The 27,761-nt window shown below is 39.7% G+C and overlaps 2 protein-coding genes across 3 annotated transcripts in view; one reads left to right on the top strand and one right to left on the bottom strand.

Annotated features, from left to right (window-relative positions):
- Positions 1-791, bottom strand: part of GNAZ (G protein subunit alpha z) — a 79,858-nt gene extending 79,067 nt beyond the window's left edge. For both annotated transcript variants that reach the window (XM_075516394.1, XM_075516393.1), the window contains exon 1: positions 314-791. The gene's annotated coding sequence lies outside the window, so the exon portion shown is untranslated. The remainder of the gene's footprint in view (positions 1-313) is intronic.
- RSPH14 (radial spoke head 14 homolog) overlaps positions 1-18,654 on the top strand; it is a 108,206-nt gene extending 89,552 nt beyond the window's left edge. Inside the window, exons 4-6 of the mRNA XM_075516395.1 lie at positions 15,724-15,949; positions 17,318-17,451; positions 18,413-18,654. Coding sequence (XP_075372510.1) covers positions 15,724-15,949; positions 17,318-17,451; positions 18,413-18,654 — 602 coding nt within the window. The remainder of the gene's footprint in view (positions 1-15,723; positions 15,950-17,317; positions 17,452-18,412) is intronic.
- The last annotated feature ends 9,107 nt before the right edge of the window (positions 18,655-27,761 follow it).

Genomic DNA, 27,761 nt, shown 5'->3' with positions numbered 1-27,761 from the left:
TAATTTTGGGGAAAAAGGGATCAAGCTGAAGCAGCAGCTGATGGAAGGCCAGTATCCCTTGAGAAGGTCATTTTCACTGTATCAGCAGTCTGCCTCCCCTTACTATTTTTTCTCTACACACAGCGAAATATTTCTACCTCACAGTGACATTCATCTTTTCTTTCACCCAGCAAATGCATAGAGTATTGTTTCAAAATGACATCTTTTTCTTCTTGCTTTAGAAGTCCCTTTTTATTTTGGAAATACGTGGAGAGGGAAACGTTCATCGCTAAACTGATTTAAGAGAGAAAGGAATGCAGAATATTTCACTCACCTCTTCAGCGCCAGGCAGGCAGGCAGGCAGCCTCCACCTCCTCAGTCCATCAGTACCAACGCTCGCATCCACTGACGCTTCTCCTCTCTGCTTTGGCCCTTTTTCACATCAGCATCTGTGCTTTGCAGCGAGCGGCACACCACGACTGCAGCCGCTAGCCCCGCAGCCCGAGCAGGAGGAAAAACCTGCCCTTTCTCATTTTCTCCCTAGAACAGAAAATTCTCAGAAAACGGGTTTTTCTCAAGGCGGTACGGGAAACCTTGTCCGGTGGCCCCCCGCGGGAGACGGGGAGGCGCTCAGCGATCTCGCCGGGAAGCCGGGGCAGGGGGAGCGCGGGGCTGGCTCTGGAGGAGGAGGCGGAGGCTGCCAGCCCGTTTCCAAGCCAACGGCGGGGGGTACCGCGGGCGGGGAAGCGGCGGCGCGGCCGGCGGGCGGCTCCCGGGGCCGGCGGCGGCTCCCGCCCGGGGCTGGCCGGGCCCCGCAGCCCCCGCGCCCCCGCCCCGCTCTCACGGAGGCTCCGTGGCGCGTAGGGAGCCAAGCGTTGGCGGGTGGGTTTGTGGTTTTTTCCCCGTCTCGTACGCGGTCTTGCACTCACGCGTTACATAATGTGCATGCACGTACGCGTTCCGTTTCCCTGTGTTACGGGCTCTGCCTGTCTGCACGAATGCAGCTATCTGCCTGGCTTGATGTCGCGGTTCCATGTTTTCTGCAGCAGTGCAGTTCGTGGCTCTGCCAGGATTATGATTTTTACGATTAATTTCGCAATGCATATTTCAGGGGACTGATGAAGTAGAGGGAACAAGTCACATACATGCTAGAATGATGCAATCGAGGGTAAAGGGAGAAAAAACAGTTCGTTTAGTTACATGAAATTTATCTACTGTTTGCATTCCACTTTTTCCATCGCCCAGTTGCTCTCGGTGCTGTGCATATATTTTCTTCTGCTTTTCCCTTTCTCCCTTTCTCTTTTCCTCTCTGTTGCATTTGTGTATGTGTAATTTACTACAGCTTTTTTTTAAGTAATGATGAGTATAATTTTCTTTTTATCTCATTAATGGATTTACCCTATTTATATTTTACATTTTTTTCTAGTGTCTTTTTCCTTTTGGCCATACTACAATACTAGTTGCATTGTTGAATCTGCAGCCCTGATCAAATAGCTATGATTTCTGCCTACACTGCTAATTTTATAAACATAATTTGTTACTGATACACTTCTGCTGGAGACGGCAATAGAGACTTTCAGACATAGACAAATGCAGGCATTTTTTTCCCACAATAAGGCTAACATAATACAGTCCAGAAAGCATCTGATTCCTGTAAGTAATGTCACTTCCAGTACTGATATTATCAGCAGAGCTGTAGCATCGATGAATTATAATAATGAAATATTTTAGTGTAAAACACAATGTAGCAACATTATTTTTCTTGCACAGATATGAGCACCATGAATCAGTATACCATGTGAGGGAAATTGTCCTATAAGTAATGAATCTTAGGTCTTGTTCGCACTAGAAGAGTTTGACAGTACATCTAGACTGGCAAAGTTGTTCTGGTAAACTCCTAGCATTTAAAAAAGAAATGTCATATACTTAACTTGCATTGTTCTCCCAGCAAAATGATAATACTAAGTCATAAATTTGCCCTGCTTTAATAAAAAATATAATCTCTACAGTTTTATTTTTAAATTGTAGCTTTCATTATATATGCACATGTCTTTTGGTGCATTTATATGATCAGATAGTGCTCAATTTTAAAATTCCAATAGTGATTTGTTTTTCAGATGTACTCTTTACTTGCAGTGGCATAAATCCCTGATATAGTTATGTTGGCAAGGGAAGAGAATTAAAAATTGTATCTGCAGTAACTGAGTAGTCTAGATAATAGGATAAAAGAACAATAACAAGGTGTACAGGTTTAATCTGCTATTCCATAAAGAACAAGTAGTTACTATAGAAACTGTCACATTACATGTATCTTCAGTATAGTACTTCATATGTGAGAAAAAGCATCTTCCACACATTAACCAACTTTGGCAGAAATAACAGCATCAACTACCATCATCCTGGGTAGGAAGATCATCGTTCACACACTTTCTACAGATTTCATCACTTTTAGGTATTTTCAATTGATACAGCAAAATGCTTGCTTTCTTGCAGTTTTGAGGGAGGCACCTAACTGTAGATCAAATTTTGTCAGTGAAGGAATTACGAGCATGCAGTATGTGAGTAATGGAACAGGTCTTTCTCTGACAAGTTTAGGTGTTATTATTTCAACACCACAGTATGGGAGCTTGCTGTTAATTAATGGCAGAGTTAAAACCCAACTCATCTGAAAAATAAGTCAGCAGATACATCTAAGTTTTCTTCAGTCTTACCTTGTCCTGCATCCAGAAATTCTCAATTAGGGCCTTTCAGCATGCATTGATTGCACTACATGTAGCTAAACTTCCACAGGAATTTAAAGAGAAATGTATGTCTCAAAATAGCATATACAGGTGATTAAATGCCAAAGTCAAATGACATATAAAAACAGTTCTTTAGCTCAGTACTCTAAATGTTGTTCTTTGTATATGGATAGATTGAAAACACACAAATACATACTGAAAGTGAATAGTTTGCATTACTTTTTTTTGCCTGGAAACAGTAATTTGAAAGAACCGTGATAATCTGACTGGATTCCTGCTCCCTCTTCCATGTCAGGCAGGTCACCGTTTTTTCCCGTATCAGAGCAGGTTTTAGTTTGAAGGGAGTAGCATTTGACTGTTGAGGTGTAACATCTAATACACAGCTTACGGGAACCCTTAACTGCACAAGTATCATTCAACTTACCAGTGCTACTCATTGACCAAAAGCCAAATCCTTGCCTGTTTACTGTTGCTTTCCATTTGGGATCAACCAAAATAGATGCATTCATACATGTTTAGTTTGAAGACAATAGCACTAAAACAGAAATGTGCTCTTAAGTGGAAAATCCTATAGGCATTTTTCTAATCAATTACCCTTTATTATACCATGACAACATCAAAATATTTATATGCACACAGGCAATGTTCTTGGTGAATGTACATGTCCAAATGATAGAGCGTAAATTGAGAGGCCACATCTGGTCTGTAATAAAAATATAATAAAAGACATTTTGTGTTTCATTCAATTTTCTACCAAACACCCTCTTTTTAACAATCAATTGTAGATCTGGGTTAGATATTTATAGTTGGGTCTGTGGTTCTCTTTGAGCGTGAAGAACTGAACAGAACATTTAGAGAAGAATAAAAAGGCTGTATTTTTATTTTTAACCATTTTTCTCATGTGGAAGAGTTTAAAATAGCATCAAGTACAGATGACTGGGATCTGACATTTATAACTACCTGGCATATTGTCGCTTTGTACCAGTGACTGTGAGATGGTGAGGAAAAAAATAATTAATGCACCTTCCAGCAGGTGGTATCAGCCCAACCTCATTTGGCTTTATCATTTAGGATGAAAATTCACTTTCTACCAGGATTTCACCCTTTTATCTTCTTCTCACATCCTTCAGGTAACTGAGGGTTTCATTAATATCAACTGTTTACTCTTCCTATGAGGTCAAGTCATGGGAGACATTTGAGAATGTGAACCCAGATAATGAGTTACAGCTAATACCACAATCAACTAAAGAGAAGGACTCCTCTAGTTTTTCAACAGACAAAAATTTTCAAAAGAAAAAACACAACCAAACCCTAAAAATGTTAAGTGCCTTACATACCTTCCTTCACGGTTTTATTATGTACTGACTGTATTTGCAGCTCACAGTCTTTGGCTCAGCTGCTGAATCAGCCGTTGCCACTGAAGCCAAGTTTAGAAAAACAAGCATTAAATCCAGCAGCTGGTGGACAGCTGCTTGGAGGCTCACCTGGAGCCCTGGAAGATATGCTGGCTTTCCTGTGCAGTTAACTTTACATAGCAGTCCTCACTTATCCTGAGCTTTGTGATGGATACATGGACCCCAACTCCTTCAGAGCCTCCATGGGAAGAGAGCTACACATAGAGATACAATGAAATAAAAGAATGTAGTTCCTTGTAAAGAAACCATCCTTCAAGGATGCAGTAGTATGTTTAAAAAAAAAGGAGCATTGAAGTATTCTTTCCTCATTCTTCACTATTAAGGGCAAAGGAATGGGGAAAACAAAACAAAACTCCCTCAAACTTTAACCCAAAAAGAAAGTGGAGATCATTTAGTAAAGTATACAACAAAAGATCTGTGAAGTGTGAACAACTGACAACATCACTTGAGATCAAAATATATAGATTCTTTGGGAATTACACCCAAGGAGATGCAATTAAACAGGGCCAGGAATTTTTGGAAATCAAAGCTTTTAAAACAAAAAGTACCGGCTTCAGATCTGTTAGTAAAGTGGTCTGAGCAACAGGCTATTGGTTACCCTTGGGATATCCTCTTTCCTCCTGCAGTCTTCCTTCAAACAGAAGGTTTTCCACTTTGTAAGAATGATTAAATATTCATTGAAGCAGTGAGTTGAAAGTAGGTCTCTCCCACTTGAGGATACAGGTAGGCATTTAGGTTTTGTTTCATTTTTGCCATAACAAACAAACAAAAAGAAGAAATGTTTTGATTTCAAGTATTTTTGGTTTTGTCTCTGATGTTCTTGCCAGCTGAAGAAGTATCAAACTGGGGCCTCAAGAGAATTATATATATATTTAATAGGTACTTACAAAAAAATGTTATAATAGGATTTCACATTTCCTTGTATCCTTTACACATGATAATTCTCCTTCATGTTGGAACCATGAGATACAGCTACAATTTCAGCAGGCACTATTATTTGTCCCTTTTATTACCTTGTCATGTCTGATTAACAGGAATAAGAAATTGGTAGTTCAAAAAAAAAAAAAAAAGACTGAAAATTTTGTTTGAGGACACAAAGGTAATTCTCTGAAGCTATGGAAGAAGAGCTGGGGACATTCAGGTAGCTTTACTATGGGGACTTCAGATGCCAGAGCAGTTCTGTAAAAATTGGGAATACTGCAGTCAGGTCTAAGTAATTAGTTTAGATAATTGTACACCCGTTCCATGTCAGGCCTGCAGCTTATTTCCTATCTACATAAACAATAAAGATATTACATACAAACACCTACCAACTGGTGATCATTTATGAAATACAAAGTAGATATTCAAAGTGGTAGCTTTAGCCAGTTATAACTGATCACTACCTCTTTTGTGAAGCATTTTTAGACAGAGGGGTGAAAAATTGTACAAAAGACTGTTTGGTCTATGACTACATTAGTGATAAACTAATAGAAAATTGCATAAATGTGACTGCTGGTTTTTGTGATTTACCACTCCTCTTTTTTAACATACACAAGATCAATTCAAGTAACAAATGGAAGTGACTTAGGAAGCAAGTCAGCCTCCAGACATAAGTCTCTAAGACTATTTTCAGCTTTCAAGGGTATCCTGTCTGGCCTCCAGCTGCACCCTAGAAGTGTCCAAGTGTCCTGTAGGTCTTAAGTCATACCCGACAGTCCCAAGTGGTACCTCAGATACTAAAATGATGTTAGAAACCTGCATTTAGCCATCTGAATCACTTTCTTACTAACTGCGTGATGGAATCAATGAAATGGGCAAAGCACATTATGCTAACTTACCTAACAAATGAACTGATTAAATTTATAAACACTTCATCAAATCTTTCAATTAATGTAGTTTTCAGACTTACTTACAACAATGTTATTTTTAAAAGCATATTAAAATGGCAGTAATTTATATCAGCTGATGAAATAGTTTCTGGTATCTGTTATAATTGTTGCAAATATGATTCTCTGTTTCTGTTTAATGGTGTTTTGAATACTCTGTATATAATGTTCTTAAAGATAAGCACATTAGTAGCACTGCTGAAGTGCCTATGCTTAATCTGGCATGTTTACAGAAGCTAGACCTAATATTTCAGTCCAGGTTAAGTAACAAGTTCATTTCACGGTTGTTGTAGCTTGGGCCCTACTGCACTAGCTGTTTTCCAAATAAATGGTAAAAAAAAGTCTTTTTGCAAGAACACCTTCATTCATTCATTTGGAGAGCCTCATTCAGGAATGCATCTCTAATCAGAAAATATGTATACTGTTAAGACATGTGCCTATTTGTGATAGACTCCTTTCGTCTATCGCAACGTCTGTGATTCACAGCTCACTGGAGGAATAAGGCTCTCAACCTAAGAGCAACATTTACTGGGGAGGCACTTCAAAAAACAAATCACCCTCAAAGCAGCCCACACCTTGGCAGTATTTTATTCAATTAGGATTTAGGAATTTTTCACTGCTGGAAATAAAATATAGACTAAAATATACTGGAAAGCACAATTGTAGAACCTCATTCAGAACAGAATGCAATTTTCATTGAGTAGTATAAGTAGTTTTCCTTAAGAACATGGCTTCCCATGGAAAACATGGAATCTGCAAAGTAGCAGGTCTGAGTGGAAAGTGGAAAATGAGTCTGCCTTTCCATACAGCTCCACTCATGTCATGCAGTCATCTGGGCCTGTGGTTGTCATCAAGACGTGTTTCTTCTACTCTCATTTCAAACAAAATTGCCAAGCCAGACCATCTGAAGCTGAAAAGGATTTCACCCGCCGATAGCACTGTATTCTTCTTTTCCTAGAGGTTTTATCAGTTCTAACCATTCACTTGTGCTCGTCTTGGCACTAGTGTAAGCCATGTGAACTGCAGGATAAAATGGACTTACTGCAGCTTTGCCAGCATGGTAGATCAGCAAATATAAGCAGTGGATTTGTCAATGCTACAATTTCTCCAGTTTTTTCTTCCTTGAAATTTCTATCAGGTCATTTTTTAAAGTAGCAAAAACGTAAATCTCCCACCCTTCTAACAATGGAGAACATGTAAAAAAGAAGTGCTTATACAATAAGACTGAATTAATGTTCCCTTTAACCTTCTCCTGTTGTCTTCTACCACTATTTGCAGTCTTTCAGTCTGTTCAATTTTCAGTCTGTGCAATGATTCATGTATTCAAAGCAAGTTTATATTAATTTTCAAGATTAAATTCCTCAGTATCTGACACATAATTAATTCTAGATATTTTGTTCCTTTAAGCCTCTCATTTTTATTTATTGTTTGACAGTAGTATAATCAAATCGATATAGGAAACTTTCTCTTTCATATACCTCTGTTTCTGATTGATTGTGATTCAGTTATACTGTAGAAGTTCAGAAAATAATTTCACCATCTTAATTATATATTTCTTCTAAGGAACAAAACTGAAAAAATGACTGCTCTTTTACATCTGAGGACATGTGAGGTTAATTCACTAGTTGCAAAAGGTGAACGTTTAAGATGACCAGAATGTTATAATGGTCATTTTGCTATGTAATACCATTTTGTAACGCAGAATTCCAGTTTCACAGATATAGCTTCCAGATATACAAATTATTTCTTGAACTTCATTCATGTTGCTTTAATTTTTTGGCCTTCTGCCCCAAAAGAGGGAAAGATTTGTTAAAAAAAATCTATTCTCTCAGCAGAAGTTCTGAAAACTGAAAACTTGCAGTTGTGCATTTCTCTCACATTAAGGGCTTGTAAGGCAGTTGGACTTAAAAATCCAAAACTGTTTTTATTAGTGTAAAACATTGCCACAGTCCTCTGAAGGGTCTCTCTCCAAACAGCAGGCATTTTTAGACACCATAGTAATACGATTAATAGCAAGACTTATCCACGGCTCCGAGGAAGCTGTCTGCACTCATACTCCCACAGAGGAAGCTTCCCTTGTCCCACCAAGCCTCCAGCCTAGCCCACCTCCCTGTTCATCTCTCCTGTGAAATCAGGGGAGAGGCCGTGGGTCTACAGCGGGCAGGAGGGTTAACAGCCTGCAGCCTTCCCCTCTGAGCATGGTACTCTTGCTGGTGAGCTATGGCCACCAGCTGAGCAAAAGCACCTAGGGAACATGGTGGGAAACTGGCTCTTAATGACTTCTCAACTGTTCAACTGACCTGAAGAATTATTTTAAACAAGTTTTTGCCTCTTTCCTTCCCATCCACTCCTTTTGCCCTGTCCAGCTAGACAATAATCTGTGTAGGAAATGAGCTGTCTGTCACACATCTTTACAACAAGCCTCTGTGACAGAGCAGACCTTCTTTCTCCATAGGAATCTCTAAAATTTACTACGATTTAAGTAATAATCATACAAACATTTGTCAACCTGATAATGTCGTGTTCACCTTACAGTATCAATTTCTCTGTGACTGAAACTTGCTATAGTAATTGTTAATACTTTCTACACTCTTGATGTACATGCTTGGTATAAAGTATAAAATCCAATATTTAAGTTAGTGTTCGTGAATGTGCTAGTCCAGGTTCTCTTCTGAACCCATTCTCTGTGTTATGCACACTAAATTCACTGTTTTCTCTGAATGCTGCATTTCACAATAGGTATTTGTGGAAGCAGAATGTCAGCAGAGTCTCTTATGGTTAAGGGCTGCACTGATCCCTTTCAGTCTCATCTTATAGCTACATGTCTACATTACTGACCAGCAGAAAAAAAGGACAAATTTTCACCTGGAAAATCTGAAGTGGGGCAGCAATTCAGTGGCTGAGGCTCAGCTTTTTGGGAGTAGTTATCTCAAGGCTTTAATTTTCTCTATAGTAATTGATCTGAGGCCTTTGGCACAAGTAGTACATATGTCAAATTGTTTTCCTTCCTTCATGCATTTTGGCAAAGTCTTCCCTGTAAAGAAAATTAATAAATTTCAGGATGACATTTCCTTCTTCGTCCAAAAGAACAAGGAAAAAAAAAAACCCTTTGGGTTATTTTCAGTCTTTAATTTTTATGATTTTTTTAAAAAAATTCTCTGAATAAAGGAAAGGTACTTTGTCAGAGAAATAAGAGCCAAGAAATTTCCTAATTTGTGTGACCAATATGCATGGAAGATCAACTGAATGCATATTATACGCATGCACATGCATTCACACACTTAGGTATATAGGATGATCATGAGTGTATCTATATGTTAAGTAAGTTACAAATTTAGAAAACTTAAAGAAGATTAGTTATATGGGAGGTGCAAGCAGCTGGACTTCTGAAGGGCAAAATAAAAACATGGCAAAGGATATCAGTGCTTATACTTCAATGTGCAAGCAGACTATCAACAATTAGAGCTAGGAAAAAAATTTATAAGCCAGCAGTACTTTGTTACTTCTGTTTCACCTTCATTTTGATTGTTTGCTTTCTTGTATATGATAATGTATGAATACAGTTTTATTAAAAGAAGGACAAGTTTCTTTCATTTAGGAGACTACCTTCTGATGCCATATGAATGACCAGCAATCCACAGTTCATGGATTATGCACTACTACAACAGAGAGCGTATTTAATTATTTCCACCGTAGTGTTTCTGGTGATTTTACGCTAAAGGATCTGACACTGACATCAGTCAGAAGTAGGGTAATTGTCTTGGTCGATTATTGATCTTACCCTGTAGATAATTCTTGTACAAAAACTGAATCCAAGATTTATTTTTCAGGTTGGAAACTGTCTCTATGTGAAACACAAGCCTACTCTGTCTAATTCATCCCCAGGGTTTCTAGAGATGCTGTGATAAAAGACATTCTGTAAACCAGAATTTTTAAGTTGTTTAGCTATTACTCCTCTTTTCATAGGGCATAAATGATTTAGATGGTTAAACCCATTGTTTTCAAGCAGAAGGTCACAGGCAGTCTTATTTACTACCAAAATGACAATTTTTTTTTTTTTAAAGTTAATACGTTTCTTGGATTTCTAAATTATAATAGAGAAGCTAATGCAGATATATTAGTTGTAGTTTCTATGTTAATTATTTTCAGCGGTGCTTTGATATTACGATTTCACACACGCTAAAGCAAAGTTTCTAAAAACAAAAACAAGATACACAAGAGTGTCTTCCATTCTTTACTGAGGATTAGAAACCTCTTGTTTATCAGACCAATCTTTCCTGTTCCTTGTTAATGCTGGAAATATTTTGGATTTTTAAAGGTTCCCCAGAGACAGCCACATTATATGCTTCTCCAGCGTGCTGCTGACTTTTTAGTATTTTTATAACCTTAATTTCTATTATGTCTTTCATTCAGATAACATCCCGAAATCCTTAATATTGGGAAAATTCTCAGTGACTTCAAAAGCAGGTCCCATAATGCTTTTGTAAAGTTTAAAGCTATTGTATTTTTAGTGAGGATGTCACAGATGCTACTATTGAGGTTGTGATTTTATATCTGGTCAATCCCTAGGACTGTCATAAGATAAATGCACTTAGCCAATGCACAGATTTGAAATGGTTTGAAATAGAATTGTTTACTATCTCTAGTCCGATACCAATATCTGCATATTTTCAGTATTTTCCTCAGTTCTCTTAATATCCTAGTAGCTCTTCAGTTCATTTAAACAGGCACTTTCCACCTCTCAGTCCTTTAAGATAAGAGATCCTCTTTGTCTCTAGGCATAGGCATCCTTTGGGACACTACTGTTTATTCCTGTTAAATTATCATTAAAAGACAGAGGATTATTGTTGCAAAGAAAAGGAAAATATTCTGACTTTCAAAGTTGTCAACAGAATTTTCCTCTTCAGTTAGAAGACTTGATAAAGCTGACAGGGTATAGGCAGGTGAGTTCTATTTCATTTAATGTGGTCTACCTTCTGCTCTAAACTTACCAGAAAGAAATTTCAGCTTGGTTTTATAGTAGTATTATATTTAATCTACTCCCTGACACAGCCTTAATGCTAGAAGCACTGAGACTCAAAATACGGAATATTAACATTAAATTAGCTACTACAGGGTTCTCAAACTATGCTCTTGTGACTGTGACTCAGAAATCTTCTCAGGGAGTCTAAAGAATAATTTTTTTTTTTCAAGTTAAACAGTAGTGAGCAAGGATTTATTAAGGAAGGTGTGCTGGGGCAGGATCTTCTGCGGTCACCTTGTCACTCAGAAAGGAAACATTCTACAAGCACTGCATTTTTAAATGTATATAATATGTGCTAGCACTCACTAGTTTAATAAACACTGTGTTACCTCTAAAACAGTGCTAAACTATTGCAGTGCTAGCAAGAGAGCTGCTAGGTCTAGAAATTTTGTCAGGATCATTTGGCTACTCACAGTTAGTGAGCTCCCATCCCCAGATTTCACAGCCGCTGTGTACTGGATGTGTTGATAGCACACTGTGATGCTAGGCAGCATTTTTCTTTCCAGTTGTGCCTGGGTCTGCTTTTCTTTTCCTTGTGTGCCCCTTCCTAAGTAGAAATGCTGTTACCGAGCATTTCAAATACTTGTGTGAACATCGCAGAGAGACATCTGAGGTGTTAACAAAACATTCATATTATATAGAATCTGTGTTTACACATTATTTTACTATGTTATACTACACTGTACATCACTTTGTGGCCATGCATGAGGCACATGCTTCATACTAAAACAAACATTTAAATGGCTTTGAGTTGAAAACCAACATTCATAAGGAAAAGGATTTGTAATGTAATTTAATTGATTTATGTAATTGAAAACTGAAACAAAACACCACTGTTATGTACTATAAATGACTCCTTTGTCTTCTACAAAATTTAATTTGTTTACATGCCCTCCAGCCATACTGAGCAAACAGAATAAATGACAACTCCTCTTTGGGCCTATTTGAAAAAAAGAGTCAGGAAAGGGAGGATGAGAGTGGCCAGAGGGTTATGAGAAGGAAGAGATGAGCGCTTAGATAAAAAGCAGCCCAAGGGAAGATTACAAGTTCTCAGAAAAACAGATCAATAACGGTGTTAACTATGCAGCTGCAAATGCAACTATTTGCATTTTGAAAACATTTTTCCCTACTACTTCACTATGCCCACTATCTAGAACACTCTCTGCAAGAGATAAATCACCTTTGAAAGGGCAGTATTTTAATGAAAAGTCAAGATCCTGAGTATGCCACTGCATTTTTCAGCATAGGACTACAAGAATCACCAGCTTACCTTCCCTTCCTATTGCTTGCTCAGTAAGATGCAGGGATCTGAGACTGCTCTGATTTACAAGTAACTATCAAACAACTTCCCACTAATTTTGTCTCCTCCCTTTTCCCTTTTACCTCCCTAGACCTTTCACCCTTTGGCTCCCTTGGGAAAACCATGACGAATTTCCACCTGGAAATTTCAGTCTCAATGTTAGGTAGTCTCTTTTTGTTGTTGTTGATGGCCTTTCCTCTCCACCCTCTTTCTCTTCACCACATTAAGACTTTTGACAAGGTCAAACAATTCATCTTTGTTTCTATATTTATATCTGGGAAGCTCCCTTTAGTAGCACGATAGCATTTCAGATAGGACAGCTTGACAAAAACAGTAGATAAGAAAGCTCTTGGTACAGAGACCTGACCTGGTAAAATAAAACATATTTTTAAAAAATGAAAACGGCCTGAGCGTTCATATGAAATAAGCACCCACTAGCTACATGGGGATTTCTGACCACAGAATAAATACTACTTAATGGCTCCACAAAATGAAAGCTATCCTAGACAGCACTCGGTACGTTATATTGCCAGCTTATTGAAACAGAAAAACATAAAGTGGCTTTGTTGTATATTTTGCACTCAGGACTGCAGTGCAATAGTAAAGGCTAGCACCAAAAGAAGACATGAAGTGCAAATGCAACAAATGAGGGATGACCAAGTCAAAGAAAGTCAATAAACATTAACTGGAAGGAATAAACTCAAGGGCCAATGAAAGCAGTCTGTCTAGTTGAATGTATTGCTTGAATATATGAGAAGATAAGTGAAAGACACAGACACAAAGAAGTGAAACCTGGATGCTGATAGTACTTACTGGCAATATGATAATAAAGTGATCAAGAGAACTGAAATAAGTTAGCAAGGAAGTCCAAAAAGAGGGAATTGCAGGAAACTAAAAATGGAAATGAAGATGATGGGTTAAAAAATGGCTATTAAGTATTTGAAAGCAAGTGCAAAAAATAGTAATGGAAACCTGTCTGGGAAAGAAAAAAGTACATCTACCAGCACGAGAAAGGTAGTCAGAATGCTATAGCAATAGTTGTTACAGAAAGATGGAAACTTAAATTAAAGAAAGCAATGACTTCCCTGGGCTCAAGCCAGAATGCTGACTACTCTGTGCAAGAACAAGTGTTTGCTTATGAAATGGTATGATGAAATGCTTATGGTGTGACACTATCCCAAGGAACATTGGTATCAATGTGAATGAAGGCTATACAAAGGCTCTGGAGGAACGTGGAGTTTAAACTTCAGTTCTTTGCTACTCTTATTTACATTTACATTCACTGTGTTATCTTATCTAGAAAGAATGAAATTAAGGTCAAGTAGTCTGGATGTGGTTTTGATTCAAAAGTATCACAGATCATCTGGTAAAGCAACTGTACAATAAATAGGTGCTTGCTACAGGGAGTGTCAGCTTATAAATCTATTGCCTCCAATTCATTAATCTTCCTCTGAAACTGTACCTCCCAAATTTTTATTTTATACTGATTTCCACAGCAAGCCAAAATTTAGAAGTGTACATGGTGACTGTGTCAGCAGGCTACGTATCCCAATTTCATGCACACAGGCCATATAGTTTCTTCTCATGAAAAACTTGAGGAGGAGTTTTAAAAGTTGATTTTGAAAAATCTTGTCTTTCATAGGCTATTTGAAAAGACCATTCGGAACTGTGGCTAAACCAATTCTGGATATGATTTATAGTCATCTGAGACTGCTTTAAGCTACTTCCATGGGAGCAGTTCACTAGTGGGTTCCCTACTGCCTGGGACTCCATAAGGCATGGAGTATTCCCAGCCATATCCTTCCTTTGTCTAACCCACCCATAACCCTTCTATACATATAACCTCCAATCCAAACACCTGTAATCCTTGTCAAGGGAGTTAATGCTGGGTGTGCAAGCTTTGCCTCCTTCTCGGGCACCTCTCAGAGAGAATCCTTTACCAGACTAACAGTGCAAGTTTCCTCTGTCACATCCTTCTATAGGGACAGTATGAATGGGCTGGAGCTGATCCTTGAGAATTTTCTTCTTTTTGTTCCTCCAGAGGACATAAATGTAGGGTTGAGGGTTTTTTTCACTACGAAAATGCCAACCCCCCCATCTACTGATACACAGAGCCACAGCTTCAAAGATAACATTTTTTCACTTTCCTTTCCTGCTTTGCCTTTCTGGCACAAGGAGAAATCCTTCTTTTTAAAATGTTGTTAGCCTTCAAGAGTGAATTGTCTGAATCTGTTTTTACTTATTATTTATTTGAATTCTCACAGCAACTGACCTCCAAATGTAGCACAGGTAGTAAAAGCTGTAATATTACCCCTAGGCATTTCTTTGCATTTGCATTAGTAAAGTGGATCCTAATAAGTTAGTAACATAAGAAGTTATTCAATGTCAGCAAAACCTCAGAAATATGTACAACAGAATAACCTCTAGATTAGAATAATGTTTTTCACTTGATTGTCAGGTTGAGGGATTTCTTCCATGCATTACCAAGGGCCATTAAAATCTCTTTCCCACTTGTCCTTTTATCCCTGACTGTGGATATTCATTTGAAAATACCTTGATGAATCTTATCCACAAAACTTCCTTATCTAACCATATATGAATCACTTTGAAAGGAGCCACATTTCTCTTAGCAACCAAAGAATCAGTCTTAGCAACAAGACAGCTGGAGAATTTTGTTTTCACATAGTTACTCGTGGACAGTACGTTCTGCTTTCTGCTTTCCCATGGCATTGCTGTTTCAGTGGTGACTTAGTGTTGTGTAAGAAATGGTACAAATCAGACACTTGCAGGGCAAATGACAATCTTTCTACCTTTGATGCTATTTCCTTTGGGAGACAGTGCAAGAGTACTGACTGCTGGAAAGCTCAAAATTTAAATTTTCCCCATGACAGAATTACTACAAAGAAATGTGTGAAGAAGCTGACAGTTTCCAAAACCTTGACTTCCCCCACAGAAACCACAGTGGAGAATCAAAGTATTAGCTCTAAAGGCTCATATCTCAGCCTCTCTTAGCATCTGTTCATGTTGAGAACAGTTAGAAAGGCTGGATATAAGGTGACTTTTATATATTTTTTTTCCTATATTTTCTTAGCAAGAATAATTTTGGGAGAAATGTTATAGTGGAGGAAAATGGGAGCATCAGAGCAATTGCCATTTTGGTTATTACCTGGGCTGATGTCTTTACAGGACTGTTGGGGAAGCTTTGTGAGGAAGCAATGCTAAGATGGCATTTATGAACAGAGCAGTGTTGTAGTAGTTTCCATCTCTCAATCCCACATCAGTGTAAGGAAATGAGTTACCATATGTATTTTGATCCTATTAAGAAATTCAAAGTGCAGGTAGAAATAGTAAATGCACTCACTCCTCACCCATGTGCCTTCTCTGCCTCCTCCTGTAGGGGCTGTTGGCATACTGCATGCCGGTTTGATTCCCTTCCTTGTATTAAAATTGAAGACTGAGACAGATGGAATCCAGGAGCTAATCCTAGATACACTCTCCAACTGTCTGCGTGTGGAGGCTTCTGAAGCTCTAGCAACTGGTGCCATTACTATCCTGAAGGAAAAGCTCACTCACTCATCAGCGGCCATCAGAAGCAAAGCAGCTTGCGTCCTATTAGAAATTGGGTAAAGGAAAAGAAATCTATCTATAATACTTAAACCCAAGAAAATACTCATTTCATGAGTGAATCAATGTCATTAGTTTACAGTTGTGTTCCACTACACATTGAAGCTGTCACGTTTCGCATGTAAAGCAGTATTAGCCTGAATGCACACATAGGTAGAAGACTTCTAAAAATCTTAACTGCTATAAATCACTCAAGAAAGCAGATGCTGATGAGGAAATGTCATTCCTTCTTCTTCTACTTGTCTTCAGTATTGGCAGTGAAATCAGGATTTTTTTCCTGGTACAGCACTGCTGAGAAAAAATTCTTGCATGAGAAATCATGTGAAAACTAGATTCTGACCACTATGGAGGTAGGGAGAAGCTCCGTTATTCTTTTGGACAACCGCTCTCTCTCAAAAAATTAAAAGTCCTGGGAAACTTTCAATGTGGTTGAGGACAGAAATAGTTTGCAGACACAGGCTGCTCCATATGTCAGTGATGGATCAGAAAAAGCAATCTTTATATTAAATTTGTGTATCAAACACTGGATAAAAGGAACAACTTAAGCCCACTACCTTGCAATCACAAAATATAATAAAAGTGCTCAACACTTTTGTGTTGATGTCTAGTTTAAAAAGGTCTGCAGATCATGTAGTTTACATACCAATTGGCACAAAACACTTTCTGATGTCCTGTAACAAAGCGAGGTCTTATAGGAAAAGAAAGAGAGTATAGATAAAATGAATCATAGAAAGAAAGCAGAAATGCACCTAGAGTATGGACATCAGCTACATTCTAGGTCCCTGCAGTAGCTGGGCCATTTTAAATATTGCCTGCATTAAAAAGGCTGGAAAGAAAGAGAGAAAATTGACCTGGGAGAAGAATTAATTGCAGACTCCTAATTTAGCAGGTTTTGAAATCTGTATAGGGTTCAACAGCCAGGTTTCTAACTAAATTGCCATTAGGACCACCAGCACACTTAATCTTACATCCTGTTACATGCTGTTGCCCATCAATCTCCAGTGTATCATAGAAAGTAAAAAAAAAAAAATCCAAACATCGCCTAAAAACAGCCTAAAAAATTGTTAAGCCCACACACATAGGTTAATATGATATCATCAGTATTGTATCAGCAAGTAGATTTAATAGACACCAGGCACAAACAGACATCCCCTTTCTTTTCTTTGTGGCTGGGTAGTGGCGCTTGCCATCTGTCTAACAGTCAGAACATTGTGACTCCAAAGAGAACAGAGAGGAGGACTGTGTCAGCACTGTTGTAATGAAACGACGGAGGGCTGCAGGGGTCCAGGCATGGGGAGAAGCTGCGGGTAGCTGCATGGTTAGCAGACGCAGTTCAAGAAAGCAACTTAACCATCTTTTCTGCACAGTACTCATCCAGAGGGAAAAAGCATGGTCTGTGAAGAAGTTATTCCTGTGCTGGTGAACCTGTTGGAAGATGCAGATCCTGAAGTCCAAGCTGGTGCAACAGGAGCACTGATGTTCGCTACCGTTAAACCTCAGGGTGAGAGACAGAGGCAGTTTTGGTCTCTTTCTGGACAACTTAGTAACAAACCTTTTGCCCCTCCCCCCAAGTCCTCAGTTTCCGGTGGTGCTAAAGCTCTTCAAGAACTATAAGACTAGGACATTTCTTTAGATCTGTCTCAAGCAACTATTGTTGCTCCCCCATAGCGTCTAGGGGGGACAGTATATTTCACATTTGATTCACCTGAAGTAGGTCAATACGTTATTTATCTACCCCACCTGCATCATTTCCCTCCAGAGTGCTGCTCCAGAGGGGGAACGTACTCCCTGCAAGCCCAGAGCACACAGAGATCCACATACATGAAGCTACTCTGAATCACCAGTCCTCAACAGAGGAGCACTACTTTCTGGAAACTCTTTTTGTGGTTAGAGGCAGTTTCTCTCTCACAGCTGGGAGAGGAATGAATATTAATAAGGTCTGTAGTTCTCCCAAGTAAGTTACATTACACTGAAAATACTAACTGCTAAATTTTCAGTGTGATGAATGAGTAATTAGACATAAAAGACTCTTAATAACAGCAGTTGTGTTCCAGTCCTCCTCTGCAGCCATCCCCCTGGCTCCTGAAGACAACACAGGAGTGCATCTCAGTGTTTGAAGTGTCTTTAAAAATAAGAGAATGGAGGATGTTCTAAAGGGCACCTAACCCCACTCCCAGATAGTTTATCCTGTCATTCAGTGTCTCACATATTCTTAAATAATTTGTTGCAAAAGAAACAATAATGTGCAAGGCAGATAAAGTTAACTAAGAAAGATCTTTTTTCTTAAAAATAAACAGCTGGCAGCTAGCTTTGGTCTTCAAAAGAAAAGCATGTCCTACCTCTTTGCACTGCACCTCTGGGGTGTTCAGAGCTGTAGCTGGGCAGGGAGTAGAAAGTACCAATTCAAAAGCATGTTGATTTTATGTAATAATACATTTTAAAGCCAGTTTATTTCTCTACAGGGAGATTCTCAGCCCTAGGTGCTGAAGCTATTCCACCTTTACTGAAGCTGGTTGCTGAGGAAACCAGCAAAGCCCGTCTGAGTGCAATCAAAACCCTCACCATGCTGGCTGAGCTACCAGAGGGCCGCAAGACACTCCTAGATCATACAGAGACATTTCAGCAGTGTCTGAATGATCCCTGTGAAGCAGTGAAAAGAGCTGCCAAAATTGCCATCAGTGTCATCAAATGGAAACCCTTCTGAAGACGTGATGTTTCACAGAGATCTGTTGCCCTCTGTTGTTGCCTGGCTGTAAAAGTTGCATGACTATATGACACCTTCAAAAACAAAACTCTCTTCCTTGGTTACTCTGGGTTAGTCCTTCTGAAAAGTCATTTGTCAACAGTTTCACATCTATGTTGCAGATCACGAGCAGAATAACTGGGAAAAAGAAAAGTTAGGAAGTCTAGAATTCTCCACTAGGACTTATTTCCTAAGTTATCAAGATTTTCCTGTGATACAAGAAACTGATCCTTTTTGTTTTCTTCATAATGTTCTCCCCCCTTTTTTTTTTTAAATCTCAGCCTATCAAACATTAATCAATAACTAATTATATTAGAAAGAAAGGTTCTGTATTGGGTTTGCATGGCAAGGTTTTAGCAGGGGGGCTACAGGGATGGCTTCTGTGAGAAGCTGCTAGAAGAGAAGCTTCCGGAAGAGAAGCTTCCCCTATGTCCAATAGAGCCAATGCCAGCCGGCTCCAAGACAGACCTGCTGCTGGCCAAGGCCAAGCCCATCAGCGACGGTGGTAGCACCTCTGGGATAACATATTTAAGAAGGGGGGGTGGGGGGGAATTGTGCAACTGCAGCTGGAGAGAGAGGAGTGAGAATATGAGAGAGAAACAACTCTGCAGACACCCAGGTCAGTGAAGAAGGAGGGGGAGGAGGTGCTCCAGGTGCCAGAGCAGAGATTCCCCTGCAGCCCATGGTGCAGACCATGGTGAGGCAGGCTGTCCCCCTGCAGCCCATGGAGTTAACAGTGGAGCAGATATCCACTGCAGCCCCTGGAGGACCCCATGCCAGAGCAGGTGGATGCTTGAAGGAGGCTGGAGCAGCAGCAGGAGTACTGGAGCAGGCTCCTGGCAGGACCTGTGGAGAGAGGAGCCCACACTGGAGCAGGTTTGCTGGCAGGACTTGTGACCCCACAGGGGACCCATGCTGGGGCAGTCTGCTCCTGAAGGACTGCACCCCGTGGAAGGGAGCCATGCTGGTGCAGTTTGTGAAGAACTGCAGCCCATGGGAAGGACTCAGGTTGGAGCAGTTCGTGGAGGACTGTCTCCTGTGGGAGGGACCCCACACTGGAGCAGGGGAAGAGTGTGAGGAGTCCTCCCCTGAGGAGGAAGGAGCGGCAGAGACAACGTGTGATGAACTGACCACAACCCCCATTCCCCGTCCCCCTGCGCCGCTGGGGGGGAGGAGGGAGAGAAAATTGGGAGTGAAGTTGAGTCCGGGAAGAAGGGAGGGGTAGGGGGAAGGTGTTTTTTAAGATTTGGGTTTATTTCTCATTATCCCACTCCCATTTGATTGGTAATAAATTAAACTAATTTCCCCACGTCAAGTCTGTTTTACCCGTGACAGTAACTGGTGAGTGATCTCCCTGTCCTTATCTTGACCCATGAGCCTTTCGTTATATTTTCTCTCCCCGGTCCAGCTGAGGAGGGGAGTGACAGAGCAGCTTTGGTGGGCACCAGGCATCCAGCCAGGGTCAACCCACCACAGGTTCATAATTAACCTCTCCAGCAGTCTCATCTATGCTGAGAAATTGACCTAACGACAGGAATTTACCTGAGTTTTGCTGCAAACATTTGTTGAACATGGGATTAGAACCATTTAGAGCATCATCACAGAAAAAGCAACTACAATGTCATAGAAGGGCTTCCCCTAGAGAATTATGAGACTTTCCCAGCCTAAATTATAACCAAATACTTATCAGCACCCTTCTAACAAATGGAGTTGCTGACAAAACTTGCCAGCAGTGAATCTGGTGGAGATGGACCCTGCTGCCCTGGGCTAAGAGCTCCTCAGCCTAGCCCTGTCCCTATGATGAGATTTATCCATGTGACACTCCAATACCCCCAGCTAATGACTTCTTGAGGAGAGTTTTAGTAGCAGCCAATGCTTTACTTTGCAGACCCTTCCGAGCCCTGCTCTTGCTGTATGTGTCAGCAGCCTCTTCCTGAGCCTTAGCTGCAGTGATTGCTCCCATGTTTTTAAGCTGGTGAGGATCTCAACAGGCAGGTTTTCTCCTTCTGTGTGCTTGGAGTCAGGCTCAGGGCTGCCATGTGCGGTTGTCTATGCTTAAGGTAAAAGGAAAATAAGTCAGAAAGACTTTACTAGGGTGGCCCTTGGTAAAGCTCTGTTGAGGGCAGACCCCACTGCCTCTAACAGAAGAGGGGTCTGACCCCTGTCTGAAATTGCTTATGGCATGGAATGAAAGTGCCTCTGTGTTTGTGCTAGTACTTGGTATTTTGTAGTTTTGCACAGCTGTCATCTATCCTTTGAGTACAAAAATTAACAAATATAATGGAAATGGAAGTGTTGTGCCAGAGCTGAAGAGTTTTGCCATTGTGGCTCACTTTTGGGGGAGAAGGAGGGGGCGAGAGGAAAGCTGATCCTCATGTTACGGTCTAGTCCAACAGGAGCTGGACAAGATGATCTCCACTGGTCCCTTCCAACCTCAAGTATTCTATGATTAACAGCTGCCTAAACAGAGAGATGAGGAGATAAAGAGAACAGAGAACTGAGAATGTTCCCTATTTTGGAAAAAATCGTTCTGGTGGTTTTGGGGTTTTTTTTGTTTTTTTTTTTGTTTTTTTTTTTCTTTTTAATCTCAACAAGTTTTTTTTAAAAAAAACAACAAACAAACTTTAACTTCATAGAATTGAGAATAACATAGAAAGTTCAAGCTGTTTGTAGCAGCAAGCCTATCCAACAAGACATATATTGCCTGAAGGAAATAAGGTAGTTCCTGTGTTTAGAGTTGATGGGCAGTTGAAATGGTGGGAAGTTCAGTAGCATTTTACTCACCATGTAGTCAAGGCAGGTCACTACAGATACATTGCAAATTCTTCTGTCTGCAGTTGTAAGTGTGTAATTTAAGAGGCATCAACAGAAGGCCTGAGCAAAGAAATAAAGCAAGCTAGCAGGACAAATCCTGGCCATTCTCAACGATCAAGAAAGGTGTCATAGTGCAGCTGACAGCTTCACAGGAAGTCCCATGTGTTTTCACTCAGGTTTCGCTCTCACATGGTATTTTTATATCTAGAAGTTACCAACTTGTAGCTACAAAGAAGCTGCATCATCTGTATAAAGGGGTTATTTGTCAGGGCTGCTTTTCCTTTGCAGAAACCCACTGTCACACTGCAAACTGCATTACGCTTATACAAAGCGTAAACTTATTCTGTAGGAGTGATTAAAGTTAAAATGTTTCTCTTCCATAACCTAACCAAGGGTGAATTGCCTCTCCTATAAAGATGTGATTTAAAAGTATTGAGTCAGTTGGATTCATTCCCTCTGGGCAGGATCTTGGAGGAACTCTGCCTTTTAAACACACTTTACATACATAAGGCACTCATACGTAATACATACTGATGCCAGAGCACATCCAGTTCAATAAAAGAGAGCTGGGCAGCTTAATAATACGCTAAATATTCAGTAAAAGACTAGGAAACAACAGAGAGTGGTAGGCTCATCTGCACTTAAAAAACTGCTGCAGGAAAATGCAGTCATTTTAGCTCGGTTCCAAACTTCTGTCACAGCCTTCCCCGATAATTTAGGTATCACACTTCAACGAGTTTGCAAAATAATGAGCTTGTTCAGATGTAGAAATAAGACCGTCCAGACTGAACTGCTCTGACTAGAAGAAATTTAGCTGACTTGGACCTCAAGTACTGCATTCTGAGCATCTGCCTGACCATTGCTTTAAAGACAATATAAACTGTTTCCAAGTAAAGCTCTGTATGGTATCACAATGTTCCTGTCTTACATACACGCACCACTCAAGAATGGAACAAAGCCTTAACTGAACTCTGAAATATGGATGCTAGTGGTAGCGCTTCCACATATCAGCTTTTGTCTCAGCAATTCTTCGGCACTATTACATCTGACAACATAAAACATGATATTTCAGTCACAACAGTAATTCCTTTTGCCTATATTGACCATGTACTGCCTATGTAAGCACTGAAATTCCAAGTCTGCGTACAGAACAGCCATGAACCATTATAAAAATATTTTTTTTACTTATAAAGCTATATTTACTGACAAAAAGGTTGCAGATATTATAATTCAAATTCACGTGCTCAGATGTGGTGCAGCTTGCTGCAGTTTACTGAAGGACTGCAGATGACACACGTTTGCAGGAGCACAGCACAACGTATGACAGTGGCGGCAGAGTTAAACAGCCTGTGTGAAGCACAGGATGCTACAGAGAACACGAGCTCATGCAGAAATAATCCCATTTATTGCAGAACACGGTTTTGTAATCTGTGGTGTTTCTAGAGCTGTATTATCTTGGTGTCCAAATGTTTGGTGTCTCATACTGGGTTACACTGCAGGAGGCCAGTGCAGGAGAGCGTACAGGCACAGCGCAGCAAACCCCGTCACAGCGTGGGAGACAAGGGAACAACGCACAGATCTACCTGCTATAGCAAAGATACATCACACTATCTCCTTTGTAATCCTGACTATACGGAACCTGAATTACGAGGTAAGCTTTTATTCTACAAAATCATTTCTGAGGGTCTATTAAAATGTAACACACAATTGCTTCCATAGCAATATGCTGATTCCTAAATCTCCTTCCTAAAATGAGTTTCTCAGCCACAGTTTGACATCTGAAATGTCCCTTCACATTCTTCACAAAGACCTTTGAGATCCCAAATGTAACTGAAATTAGCCAAATAGGTAAAACGCCTAACTAAATGTCCCAATGTGGTGGGGGGCTTTTTTGCCGGGAAAACGTAGACATGCTTTCTTTTTATGCTATTTGGCAGCAAATAACATACCCTGTTTTATGAGAAGATATAACAAAAGGGGAAAAAAAATAATTTTATAGGGCTTACACTATAGGCCACCCATATAGTTAGTAACAAGGCACAAAACCAGCATGTAGATATCAAGACCATCCACCAATGCTAACAGTTACTAAGTTGTCCAGTAATTTCTGGGGATATGTTTTAGTGTATTTCTGAATATCCCTGTTAAAGCAGTGGCCCTAAGGTGGGAGATGAGATTACAGCTCTGAAATAGTAGTTGGGAAATCAAAGCAACTGAGAATAAGTCCTTGAAAAAGTTTTCACAAATAGAGAAACCGATGGTGGAAAAAGGAAATATCCAAGTTGACCCCAAACATATTTGAAGAGAGATAAAAACCAACCCAGTGGCATGAACAGAAATTACAGGGTAAAAAGAACTGAGTAGAAAATATATTTGGAATTGGTTTGGAAATCTCAGTACTCTTATTCATTGTTAAACTAACTTTGATTCTATAATTTAGTAACTAATCATTTAATGAATTTTCATATCTAAACCAAAATATCATTATGATTAAGGATTTTCTTTTTCTTCTGAGGTACACTAAGTCTTGAAACAAAGGAGAACAAGATGTACTGAAGTTACAGTAACACTGATTTATTAATCAGGTTGGAGTTAACCCAAGATATCCTTTGGCCTTAGCAGTATTTGGGCTTCTGTCAGTTATTACTTAACTGCTGAGTATAGTGTTGCCCTTAAGACAGTGCACAAAATGAAAAATGCATCCTAAAATTCTTCCAGTACTGACATTCTGATAAAATGAAAAGGTCACCTGTCCTAGCAAGTCCAAAGGCAGGAACAGTTTGGGTCATGTTCCCCATGAACTTCACCAACAAGATGATGATGATGATGTTACCTGATGCTGAATGGGCAACCTGCAGTCCCGATAGTTTTCTATGGGCATTCTCTCCTTTCTCAAGTTAGGACATGTTTTCTGAGCCAACTCACAGATTTAGCCCTAGGGACCTGCTTGCTGGCTTCGTAGTTGTCTTGCTGTTGAACATTCATTCAACACGCAGCTAAGGACTAAGGACCAGGGAAAGTACAGAAATATAATGCGTATGGGGAGTGCCATGGCTGTCTACAGCTTTGGAATGAGAGACAACAGTCCCTAATTTGTGAGGCTGGGCAACTAATCAGCACTCTAGGTGTCAGTAAAACAATTACCTGGATCAAAGAAACACAGCTGATGAATGCTTCCCCTCTGACTGACTTTGCTTTCAGTTGAGTATGCTCCATAATAAATCTGCCACAGACTTGGTCGTAAAAATGCTGAAGATCCTTTTTAATTGCTTCATACACAGTATAAATACTTAAATTAGCGTGTCAGGATCTGGCTCTCTCATACACTATAATTAAACCCGTTGTTTCAAAAGAAACGCTGTGTATACAGCAAGTCTTTGTTTTTGGTGCTGTATGCTCCACAGTGCTCTACGCTACAATCACATTAGCACCTAGGCAGATTTTTAACATCAATGAAAAACGATTTGTCTTTTTAGCTTGAAGCCAACAATGATTAAGGCCCAGATATCATTAACGTGGTCCTGAGTCAATACTGGAATTAATTCAGTTATGCTCTACACAGACCAAGTTTTCAAATCAGCTGCCTAACAATTCTCAGTGACGCCAGGAGAAGACAAGACAGCTGGGCTCATGGGAAACAAGACCATCTTGTATAAGCCTTGTGTCCCACCCAGGCAGAGCTCATTTTGAATGCACAAGGGTTTATATTAGTTTTTTAATAACAGTTTCCAGAAGGTTAAAAATATCATGGCTCTTTGTTCTTGCAAGTACAGACTCATTTCCCTGTCTCCATTTGATTTCAGAAGTCCAGGAGTTGGAAACCATTCTGTCCTGCTCTGGAAAATGGCAGCTTTTAATTCTATCTCTTCATGTTCCAAAGCAGGGAGTATTTTTGCTTCTCACCACTACATTTTCTATTTAAAAATACATATATATATATATATAAAAAATACATAGAAGTGAGAGATTTGTCTAAGGACAAAATAAAGAAAGTCAGATTTGGCTAATTACATTAAACCAGAAAGGCAGAATGTCTTTTCTGTGGCTAAAACCAAAATTAATATGCTGAAAAGTTCAAGCATAGGACCTATTTTTAGCAAGACAAAATTTGCAATTTGAATGAATGAAAACCATTGTAATAATTTGTTTTAAGACACTGTCAATATAAGCCAAGTTTTTAAAGTCATGGGCTCTGATACTGTAAATAAAAATGCTGCACAGAGTAAGGATAAGCTCACACTTACCTCAGCTTGAAGTTCTTCCAGGTACCTAAAGAGAAGTAGGGGAGCTGCTGGTACAGCACACGCACAGTGCCTTAAGCACTGCCAGGTGAGGAGAGGGTGGGCACAAGAGCTCCGGGGAAATTCTTCTTTTTCTCAGCTTCCCATGGTAGATGACAACAAGATGGGGTGTTCTTCAGAAGGACAGAAAAGTCAACCTATTTTATTGGTAATGAGGGTAATAACCTCAGGCACTGGTGCTGGTTATACTGCCTTTCATCAGAACAACTAGTAGATATTGGAGTGAGTGCAGTTTTACTCCATCCTTTAAGTTCTCTAGTACAGGCCTGCAATACACTCTCCATGAAAAAAATGCCATGAATCACCAAGTAAAAACTGGGGGGTTTTTTGCATTTCTCATCTTTCTTAGTGATGTGTCGCCCTCTCTTGTTAAATCTGTGATACTGTCTTTGAAGTTAAACAAGGGAAGCTCTAATCGCTGCTCTCTTCCCTTGCCTTCTTGCTACCGCGTAGTAACACTGCAGGTGCAGGACACAGACCTGCAGCTAGGATGTAAGATCATTAAATAAATTTAAAAACCAGCAGCCTTCCTCAGAACAGCTTTGCTGTGACCAACCCTCCTCTGTGCAGTGCGACTGTCTGTCCCCAGGAATATCAGCTTTAAACTCTCCTCCAGCTCAATGCTTCCAACCGATGAATCCAAGTGTTCTTCAAAGACAATAACCAAGGCTCTATAGCTTTTCTCCCAAACACCAGTCACTGCTGGTGATGCATATATTTATCATCACTCTTTGCTCCTTATTTTTGTGTCAGCTTTTACTTCATAGAAACCTTCTTAATTTTGCCAGTTAAGAAAGTGATCTGAGTGGGAGTTGAGCCAATTAGCAATCACAGCTGCTGATGGTGCTCTGATCACGATGACGCTCACTTACACCTGAAGAACTCAGCCTTGTGCTATGTCCTAACTCACCATGGGCAGACGTTTTGGTTAAAACCAAACCATGGTTACTGCAGAGGTATTCCAAGTTCAGCTACAGACCTCCCCTCCCCCAGTGATTGTTGCATTTCAGTACATGAGCTTTTTCAATAACAAAATAGGAATAAAACCAAATTCTGAGTTCTCAGAACAGAGTGTTCTCATGATCATTATTAACATTTGTGAGATAGTGATACAGAAAAATGAAAACATAAATGAAGCTTGGTTACCCTTTTTCAGGACTTGGCCTGAAAATTGTGTAGTAATTCTTAAAGGGAAGATCTGATTTGTTTATCATGTGTTCTTTATATATCAGTGTTGTAATTGGTGCTACTAGGTGAATTTTCAATTTTATTTTATTTTGTGCAGTTCATTTAAACTAATTCTGTATATCTAACTAAAGTCCACTAAAACAAGCCGTAACCCTATATCCTACCTGACAGGATAAGCTGGGATGTCTCAGGATCACCTGAAAGAGAGTTGTATTACGCTGTACATGCCATTCATGTGTATTGTGTTATTAGCCTGAGATATATCTGGAGTCTCTCCACTAACCAAAAGTATTTCAAATTTACAGTCAACGTGGGAAACAAGCATGTGCTCCCTGTTCCCATTTCTAAAGCGTGAGAATGCCCAGGACAGTGTAAGCTACTTCTTGGGTTTTGCCTGAGAGTGTCCCACAGCAACAGCTGTAACATGGGCAGAGTTCCCCTGAGAACTGAAGAAAAGTCACTTTCTTCCTTAAAATCATAAAACTGCCTTTGTATGCAATAGCTACCAACCTGAGGTGGCATTTAACTATTAATCTAAACATAGAAAGTTTTATCAGCTGTTCACAATATCAGTCAATTTTTCTATGAAATTCTACAAAATTAGAGGAGTACTCTATGCAGCAGTCAAACTTCATGTAAACATTTGAACTCTGTGCTCTACTAAATCCAGTTTTCAGACCGGAATGAAAGCAGGTTGCTGAGGATGGACAGTGATCGTCCCTGGGAAACTGAGAGTTAGTTTTTCAAAAATCTGTAATCATGGGG

The sequence above is a fragment of the Mycteria americana genome, chromosome 13 (assembly GCF_035582795.1).
Source record: "Mycteria americana isolate JAX WOST 10 ecotype Jacksonville Zoo and Gardens chromosome 13, USCA_MyAme_1.0, whole genome shotgun sequence".
NCBI classification, from domain to species: Eukaryota; Metazoa; Chordata; class Aves; order Ciconiiformes; family Ciconiidae; genus Mycteria; species Mycteria americana.
This window is presented reverse-complemented; position numbering and strand designations above follow the sequence as displayed.